Source organism: Pterocles gutturalis, unplaced genomic scaffold, assembly GCF_000699245.1.
Source record: "Pterocles gutturalis isolate BGI_N339 unplaced genomic scaffold, ASM69924v1 scaffold37754, whole genome shotgun sequence".
NCBI classification, from domain to species: Eukaryota; Metazoa; Chordata; class Aves; order Pterocliformes; family Pteroclidae; genus Pterocles; species Pterocles gutturalis.
This window is the reverse complement of record NW_010131977.1, coordinates 21,333-31,231: the sequence shown is the minus strand read 5'-3', so window position 1 is coordinate 31,231 and position 9,899 is coordinate 21,333. Positions and strand designations below refer to the sequence as shown.

General features: G+C 50.0%; 1 protein-coding gene across 1 annotated transcript in view; it reads left to right on the top strand.

The window, feature by feature from the left end:
• Nucleotides 1-9,899, top strand: part of LOC104467129 (glutamate receptor ionotropic, kainate 4-like) — a gene marked incomplete at both ends in the record, with an annotated part of 34,700 nt that overhangs the window by 3,472 nt on the left and 21,329 nt on the right. Inside the window, 2 exon segments of the mRNA XM_010080769.1 lie at nt 5,419-5,526; nt 6,563-6,766. Coding sequence (XP_010079071.1) covers nt 5,419-5,526; nt 6,563-6,766 — 312 coding nt within the window.

Genomic DNA, 9,899 nt, shown 5'->3' with positions numbered 1-9,899 from the left:
CCCCCTCTCTTTCTCTCTCCCCCTTTCTCTCCTTCTATCACAGCCACTGGGACTTCCAGCTCATCAGCTTTGGTAGAGAATTCAACAAATGTTGAAGCTGATCCAGCCAGCAAACAAATTAGAGACACTTAGATTTTCTAAGTTGCTGTTGCTTTTGGGCAAGGAGAGACAGGGCTTTTTGACATCCAATTTTTAATACATTTATGTAATGCACCAAACGTGTCTTTTCCTAATTTAGCTTAACTAGTGGAAATTTTTCCCCAGCCATATGAGAGCTGCTCTCTGTTCATAGGATGCGTGATAAAGCACAGGCTCATTAATGTGTTGGTGATCCATAGATCTGACAAGAACTGAGTCTGTAAATGTCATCTTTTCATTTTTTTTTTCCTTTCTTTGCCCCTTTAAAATACATCGCAGCACACCCCTCTGTTTTCAGCATAGTGACTTCCAGTAAACCAAGAGCTAAGGTTTGGCAGTTCAACAGGAGAAGGGAAGGAAGAGGAGCGGTGATTGATACGGCCCCAGGGAAGGCAAGAGAGCTGGGGAAGCTGCTGTCAGGGCTGGAGCCCCGCCGTGGGAACGTTGCCCCCAGCTCTGCCTGGGACCCCTCGCTCTCGCCCAGCCCTAGGTGCCGCCGGCTTACTCTGCGTTTAGCTAAAGGCTCTGCTGGTGTCCTGAGACAAAGCAGTGGAGGTGACAGGGGTGTCTAATTGCTATGTTGATAAGCTACAGATGAGTTCCCAGCCGATAGCTCTGAGACCTTCCGCAATCCCCACCACATCAAACCTTTTTAACTTAGAAGCGGCTAATCAGTCTCGATGGGACTTGTTCCTCTTCAGCTCTTACCCCCAGCAAGAGTTCAGGGACGGATCCTGACAAGAACTGAATGTCTTTTGCCCCCCGTACCCTGGACCCAAAGAACTTGGTGTGTGCCACCATCAGCTCCTGCCTAGGCTGTGTCAGGTGTCAATCACGTCATTTAAAGGGGATGTCTAGGGAGGAAGGGAGTGCAGGGTTGTGTGTGTGTCTCATGACGGTATGGGTTTTAATAGCTGGTGCTGTGTCCTGTGCTATCTCCTGCGGAGGAAGCTTTTGCCTGCTTGTCTTTCAGTAACTTGCCAACCTCACGGCAGACCTGAGCAGTGTCCTCTGAAGGCTTTCCTTCATTTGTTTGTTCTATTCCCTTTTCCCCCCCAGACAACCTCAAATTCTCTGCCCTTCAGGCCAATGAAGGCACCATGTACCAAGCACTTACTTTATTGTATCTCCTCCCGGCACAGTGTGTTTCCCATTAGTTCTGACAAGGCTCTCCAAACGCAGACTTGATGAGAGATGATAGCGTTTTGCACTCCTTCCTTTTCCTGGGGACATGGAGGAAGAAGAGGTGACGGATGCAAGCTGTAGGACAGTGCTTGCTCATCAGAGCCCAGAAGGTGTCTGGGTCTGTTGCAGTGGCGGTCCCCTGCCTGTTTTAATACACTGGTATTCAGGGCTGGCTTTACCTTGATTTTTAGCTGGGGACTGGGGGTAGTAAGTACCTGTGGTGCCTCTGAAGCTTATGAAGAGGTCTTGCCATGTCATCTCTCCCTGCCATCAGCTGCAGGGCACTGCGCAGAAGCCTTTCCTAAAATCATCCATTGGAGTGGTATTTTGCCATCTTGTGCTATGAGCAGCTTGAAAGCACAGGCATTGTTAACGTGGCTGCATCTGAACAGAGGAGCTGGAGGACTGAAGGAGCAAGCCGGGAATGCCCCACTTGCATTGTGTTAGCTGCTGGTGATTTTCTACAGAGATGAGAAATCTTTAAGTGTCACCGATGCAAAGAACGCCTTTTGCAGAGCAGCTGGTTTGAGGGACCTTGCCTGCCTGCGGGGACGGAGCAGTGTCACAAGCAATGGTGCTGCCTTGCTTATTCCAGGCTCGAAGCCCTGGGCTGGTTCACACTGAAACTGTGTGTTGCTCCCTGCCTATAACAAGGACGTATAACAAGACAGACCTCCTGCCTTGAGATGCTTGCAGGCGTTGCTGGCAGGGTGGGCAGAGCGAGCCTGGCTCTCCTTACGGCGGAGGCAGAGGGCGAAGTGCAGGAAGGTGCAGCGATGGTGCCGCAGGGGTCTGCAGTGAGGGCATGGAGGGACATTTGTCTGTCCAGGCCATGGGCTGTTACCTGCCACCAGGTCATATAATCCCTCTTGCAAAGGTATCGAGCTCCAACTTGCAGCCAGGTGGTTGTGTTGCCCTCTCTGCTCTTCTGGGAAAGGTATGCCATCACTTCAGCTCCTCTGATCATTAGAAACTCTCTTCTAATTTTCAGCCTGTTTATTTCTGGCTGCTTTATATCTATTTATTTTTGTGCCAACACTATCATTTTAGCTTCAAAAGCTGTTCTACCTCTTTGCTGTGGACCTCCTCCACCTGGTGTATTTATACAGACCAATCATATCTGATGCTAAAAAATCCCGAGTCCTTAAAACTCTTAAGTCCTAGTCCAGGGCCTTAACAGCAGGATCATCTTATCCCTGTCCATGTAGAGCATTTGATTGTTTTCCAACACATTTTGCAGATGAATGTGTTTTCTGTTTTTCAGAGGCTCTTTATACATAGATAGAGATGATTAAAATCACCTTGACATCCATCTTGTAAGAGAGGCAGAGATCTGAGGATCCCAGAAATCTTCTGACACTTTACACTTCAGAAACAGTGAACAGCATGAGGAGTCAATTAATGGCTTTATCATACTGTGAGAGGGACAGTGCTGAGCTGGCACGAGCCAGGATGGGGTGGAAATACCCCGGCACATGGGAGTGTTTGGCTTTGGTGCTGTGTTAAAAGCAAGGTCAAACCCACTGCGCTGTCAGAGGAGGAGGCAGTCAATTAGTCTCAGTATGCCAGCAGGGGAGGGACAAATTTGAGAACAGTGAGGGCTGTTAAAATTAAAGCTACTCTGTCACTAATCTCTGGTTGTGAAATCTGGGAGGAAAAAAAATTAGGCAATGTTTATGACTGATCACTCACTCGGAGAGGCAATTGCTGCAGAGGGTCTGCTGTTTAGCAATCCCAGCAAGAGGCAAGCACCTTTGTGCAGAGCCAAGGAATACAGCCAGGATAAATCCATCCCGTCGCACTGATGCAGACCCTGTACAGGCCAGTTAAAGCTGAGCTTCAAGGACTCGCTGTCCATGAAGTATATGGTAAATCTCCCAGTTTGGGACTGTTGTTCCCAGAGATGAGTCCTGCACTACACTGTCACCATGATGCTACGAGCTTGATGGCAGTTAAAGCCACAGCAAGCCATCAGGAGGACAGAATGCCCAAGATCTGCTCCCAGCCTGCTCCGACACGCCATCGCTGTGCCTCCATCTCCCCGCCCGTCAGGTGAGACTGAAAACCCCCCGGTGCCTCTCCTGTTGGTGGGGAGCCTCCACGAGCTAATGCTCCAACGCATTCAGAGGACCCTGCCGTGAGAGGTGTTTTTAGCAGTGTTAATGTTGGAGAAGGGGCTGGGCTGACAGCTTGGAGGAATAATCTCTGGAGTGTTTTCTGCAGAGCAAACAAGCCCCCCCAGGGACCCAGCCAGCTCTGCCTGTGCTGCTGCATCCTGGTGCCTTGACTCCGGCCAGGGAGGAGAGCAGACATGCAGGCGACTGTCCCTTGCTTTCCCTGCCTGCTTTCCTTCTGCAGAGCCGTCGAGTGTAAGCTGTCCTGTTTGCACTTCCCGCTGCGCCTCGTGCCTAGCAATGAGGACACTGGATTTGGGACTCCTCGCAGATGGCCACTTTTGTAATGGCTTGTCAGTCGCTTTGGCTGGATTTGTACCGACAGCCAGTAGAAGAAAGGAACTTGGCCCTTTCCTCAATGTCCAGAGCGATTCAGTCTGCCGACAGCGTAGCAGCATGGCTGCAGTTTCAGGTTGTGTTTGGCTCAGGTGCATGAGCTGGGAAGTGACTCTGAAGTCCTCGAGCCATCAGTCATGCCAGAGGCAAAGCACTGCCAAGAAAAGCGACGGAGTGCATGGAGTAAATCCTGAGGCGGTGTAAATCAGCGTGCATCCCCATTCATTTCTGTGGCGGTGCACCTGCCTGGCGCGTAGCTCTGTGTCGCACTCCACCCACCTCTTTGAACGTAATAAGATTATTCTTTGACGGGGGAGAAATCAATTTGTTCCTACCACCCTGACAACCATTCCACAGTGAAAGGATAACCTGCTTGAGACCGACAGCGCCTAAGACAGCTTGTGTCAGTGCGAGGGAACCAGGAATGGATTTGCTCTGGCAGCATGGCTACGGAGGAGCTGTGAAGACACCTCTGCGTGTTGGGACTACCTCTTAGGGTCGCAGCAGCTCGCTTCCGTGGTGTCAGAGGACCTAGGCAGTGGCCACTAATCCAGCATGCAGAGGGCTGGGACTGATGGGAGCAGAGAGGCTTTGAAGCAGAAAAAGGAGAGAGAAGGGGTCTTGGAGAGCACTGGCATCCCTCAGCTGTCGGTCTCTCCATGCAAAAAACCAGACTCTTTTAGGGAGCATAAGAGAGTGAGCGGGTAATTTGCATGCTCTGAACGAGCTGCTGGAGGTGCTGATCTCCCTGCCCAGAGCTCTGAGGGAGGGAGATTAGGCTCTTGAAGTTAAAATTAGGTTTTGTTGAATATTCCTCCCCCTGGCTGAAGGCAGCTGCTGGCTGTGTTGCGTCACAGCTGAGTCACGATGTCCTCCCAAGCACGGGGGACCAGTCCCTGGCACTGGTGGTGGGAATTAGGTTTGCTGCAGCAACCCTGATGCTTGGATGGGTAAATTAAGCTGTCCATGGAGATGTTGGGTGTGACGAAACTGAATCAAAGGGTTTGGAGGTACTTAATTGTAGTAGTTGGCATCCACTACAGCAGGTAGATGAGTCACGGCGCAGCACCACTGAGAATGTGGCTTCATTTCACCACCTGCAGCCAAGGTGGAGCTGCTGGTCAGGGCTGGAAGGCGTCTGCCCCGCGTCAGTGCTGCTGCTGTGGGGTTGCAAGGGAGGCTGCGATGCTGGGATGCTCCCTGAAAAGTGGCTTTTTCCTCCGAGGGACTCACAGTGCCTGTTCCAGCCTTTAGCGAATGACAGCGATGCTCACAGGAGGACAGCAAGAGGTTTTGCTTGCTTTCAGGCAGGTGAAACTGTTCAAAGTTACAGAGACAGTGCCCTGCCGTGAGCAGGGACAGGTTTTTGGCGTTGTTGCGCAGGTCAGGGTGTGCTGGTGCTGTGCTGGTGTGTGGGTTAATCTCTCTGCTGTCCCGTTGCGGGGGTGCATTGTAAAGGTAATGGAGCATTCATAAACACCTCTTCTAGGGCCAGCTTGATGGTTGTCAGTCACCGGAGCCATATGGTGGGTGCGTACAGTAATTTGCCCTGTAAATTCCCTTATTGTGCTGTTTATCTCTCCAGATCGGCCACTGGCATGTTTCTGAAGGACTCAGCATGGACAACAGGATCTTCTCCTCCAATATATCAGACAGTCTGTTCAACACCACGCTCATTGTCACCACTATCCTGGTAAGTGAGGGGGTCACCTACAGTTCCCATTAGCTCTTTGCCAGCCCAGCGCTTAGGGGTGTCAATCAGCTAGAATATTACTCCCTCTTCCTACCCTCCTTGGCCCCCAGCATGCAGCATTGCACACTGATTTCATAAAGAACAGACGATCAAATCTCTAATTACAGCACTGAGGACAATTCATGACAGTGTAATTAAACTCAAGTTGATGTTTCATATGGAAATGATATTTGATGCGTTCAGAAGCAGCTGGGGAGAGGGCTGGGATGGGGATAAGTTGCCATTTTGCATTCATCTCCGAATGATGTTCTTGTTTTGCCTGCAGCTGGTAAGTTGGAAGGGACAGTTAGCCTTTCTACCCATAAAATTACTGAAATTGGCCAAGATGGGTACCACCTCTATGAACCAAGACTTTGCATCTACAGGCACCACTGTCCTGATTCAACAAATGCTCCTTCCAGGTGCTACCTGTCCCATGAATTTTTCCAGTGCCTCTGTTTCTTCCTTAAAAACTCTCAAAGTCCTGAAGAACTCTGGTCACTATTTCCTTGTGTCCCAGAAAGTTTGTTGAAAAGGGGGACAAACTGGAAAAGCGGCTAGATGCCAAGAGGCTGGGATCTGTATGTCCTGCCGTAACTTGGAGCAGTCACTGGGCTGCTCTGGCATGTGTCAGTTGGAAACAGCCACTAAAGCACGGTCCCACAGCTCTGTTTCATATCCTAAACTGGGATTTATCTGCTGCACTGCCAGCACATCCCTGACAAGCAGGGGCCAATGAATACCAGTGTAGAAACAGCCCGGCTAGCTTTACACCACCTTGGGTTCCAAAGTGATCAAACCAGCTTTCTGTATCTCTAGTACCGTGGTCGAGAAGGATATACTGGGATGGGAGATTGGCCTGGGTGCCCCGTGTCAGAGCCCACTGCCATCCCAGTGCTGACAGGGAGCCCGCTGCCCTCTCTGCCCCATGCTTGGTGCCATGCTGGTGGGATGCCTTGGCTAAGATGGGAATGACAGCTGCCCAGTTTCAATGCAGGAAAACCCGTACTTAATGCTGAAGTGGAACCATCAGGAGCTGGAGGGCAATGACCGCTACGAGGGCTTCTGCGTGGACATGCTGAAGGAGCTGGCAGAGATCCTGCGTTTCAACTATAAGATCCACCTCGTTGGCGATGGTGTCTATGGAGTCCCTGAGGCAAACGGCACGTGGACAGGGATGGTCGGGGAGCTGATTGCTCGGGTAAGTGAATTAGCTGCCCTTTTAACTGTGCTCTAGTGGGACTTGGCAATGAAAAGCCCTGATGCTTTAATAAGTGCTCCCAGATGATAAGGATGGATGGGGGTTTTAGTCCATTTATGAGACTTTGACCAGAGTATGTCCATTTAATGTGTTCTCCCAATGGCAAATCTATTTGCTGTGTTGATGTGACAGCGTGCAAAGTAGTCAGAGCGGCAGTCAGGGCCCTTGGGTGCTCTCAGGGGTGCTCGCTTTGCTGGAAGGGAGGCCTGGACTCCAGGGTCCCTGTGTAAGAGCTCGATACAGAATGGATTATTTTTTTTCCCAGTGGAAAAATTAATGAAAACTTGAAACAGGAAAGTATGCAGGCTCTGGCAGGGGTCGGTAGAAGCTGAAGAAAAATTAGAAAACCACGCTGTTTGGGAGGGAATAAAGTACGGATCACATTTCTACCGAGAAAAGTTTTGGCAGATTGCTTTCAGCTCCTTGACTTTGAGTATTGTTTTTGGAGAGGAGCATTTTCCGTTTGCTTGAAGCACGTGGATCGAGATCTTTTCATGGCTGTGCTTTGAGGTGTTGCTGCACAGCAGCTTGACTGAGTGCTGAATGCTTTTTCTGGCTTTGACAACACTTCTCCATACGTGTGTGCTCAAGTCAGCCTGGACCCCCCTCCCTGCTCTTTGTTTTCCGCCGCAGCTAAAAGGTAGTCTTTCCCCAGGGATCCTGAAGCTTAAATACAGTTCATGAAATGCTCTGAGATCCTTAGTAAAATAGGCTTAGCCAAAGCTAACATTAAGATTGATGGTATTTAAACCAGTACTTCCTCGCTCACCGATTTCTACCCTGCCTTGTTATTGCCTGAGTGCCTGTGAGAACCCAGTGACAGTTTCTCAGCTGGTGGGAAATCCGCAGTGAGGTGTATTTATGCTGATCCACACCACGGTGGGAGAGGAGCCCCTCAGCCACCCCATCATTATCCTCACAGCTGTGGCGCATCCTCCTGCAAAGTGGAGGAATGAGGGCCCAAATCCGTCCCCGGTGGCTCCAGGCAGGGGTTGGGGGCTCCTGGCACAGCTTTCCTCCCAGCTGTGGGAAACCAGCAAGCATCTCTGGAAGATGCCCACCAGCATCTGTCTGCTTCTTCCCTGGGTGGTGAAGGGGACCTGGCTGACGCTCATCCTACCTTTGGAGCTTTAATGGAGTGTCTAAAGTCAGGGGGGGACAACCCTAAGTCTGAAAGACTTTCTGAGAGTCAGGGACAGGGCACGGGAAGGACTGGAGATCCCTGTCTCCTGGGTCACCCTTCCCCAGCGGAGCGATAACTCTCGATGCAGCTGAGATCCCATCTCCATCTGCTTCTTCTAAAGAGATTTCTGTATGGTTGTTTGCAAATGCTCTGGGCTATTAGCATAGTTTTTATACATCGTTTTCTCTGTGTGTGTGTATATATATATATATACACACACACACAATTACAGTTCTGCAACGTTTCTTTTAGGAGGCAGGAAGGAAGGCGAGGAGAGCAGTGTGTGATCTATGCAAACAAAAGAAGGGAACAGGCATCAAATTTTTGGCCTACTAACCTTAGCAGTGCCTCTCCGTTAAATGGGAGCTTCTGGAGGGCTGTTTTTCTGTAGTGATGAGTGTTTGAACTTCATTTTTACATAGAAACCATTTGTTTCTCCTGCAGCTCGAGCCTTATTTAGGAGGATTTTTACTTCTGCTTCAGCGGGGCAGAGCTGGCAAAGCCTGCGTGAGGCTGAATCAAAAATTGGAGAAGAGAAAAAGCTTTCTCTGCTTTATTCTTTCTAGACCATTTAGAGTCTTTATAATGGTTTCAGTGAGTTTTTGATCAGTCCCAAGGACTGGCACTTTGGATCGGATCAGCCAGGGCAGATCTGACCGTGCACATGCTGCTGTGCTTATTCAGGGCTGCTTGGGACGTTGCTCTCTGAGATCATTTCAGAGCCCATGGGGTTCCCCTCCCTCCTTGACAGTCAGCCCCCAAGGGGGGTTTGTCCTCAGTTCCAGCCCCTTGTTCATCCCCTGTACCGCTTCAGGACCACTCGAGGCGGAAGAGCCAAAAGAGCCTGTGTTGGGCACACGCGCTCCCCTTTCAGTGGATTTATTCCTTGGGCACTTCTCTCCATGCAGGCTTTAGCACAGAGAAGGCGTTAGTTGGGACACACACCTGTCACACGGGTCAAAACTTCCCAAATCCTACCCAAAGTAAAGGCTCTGTGCCTGTCTCTGTGTGCAGTGATGTGTTATTGTAGGAAACTGATTCTTTCTCCACCCTGATCAGCTGTCAGACAGTGAGGCTTGACTCGGGTGCACTTAGTGTGCAGGACCAGAAGGTCAGAGAATTATCCAGCTCCATGTGATACTTTTCCAGGTTGGTTTTTTTTTGTTTTTTTTGGGGGGGTTTTTTTGTTGTTTTTTTTTTGTCTCTGTAATCCCCCCGTGGCACTGAATCTCCTCAGAGTGACTATAGGCTATATGGGAAAAGTGTTTCATTTTATTGCTTCTAAATTAACCAGCTATTGATTTATTCTTAAGTGCTGAAAATTCTATTACAGCTAATTGTGCGCTATGATATGATTGAGAAGGATGCGATATAAACATGTTTGTTGTTGACCCAAATTCACCAGTACACATCTTATCGACCTGCTCACAAAACTAATCAAGAGCTAAGGAAGAGGGGGACTGGGATGGCTTGGGGGATTAGTGGGAGAGCTGCAGAGATGCCTGTGTCTAGGTCAGCAGTCTGACTCGCTGTGAGATCAGGAAACCTGTAAACTTTGTGATCAGTCGATGGAGATTTGGCTTGGGAGAAATCACTTGGAAAGACTGAAGTCCGTTCCTTAGTGAAAGATGTCACAAACTCAGAAAACACCGAGCTAATTGGTCCCTCTGTGCGTACAGGGCAGAGAGGCTGAACACCCTGCTCGTTCCTCGAGTAAAGCTGCTCTCCGGCCGGGGCAGGTTCCCCCGGTAGCCTTGCTGGCTCTGGCACAGACAACTGCAGACCTCAGCAGTTCGGCTGTCACCGTACCCGTGTGCTATCTGTGACAAGTAAACAACGGGGGACAGCAAATCTTCCCGTCTCCTATTTTTTGGCATCAGAGGCTTGGGG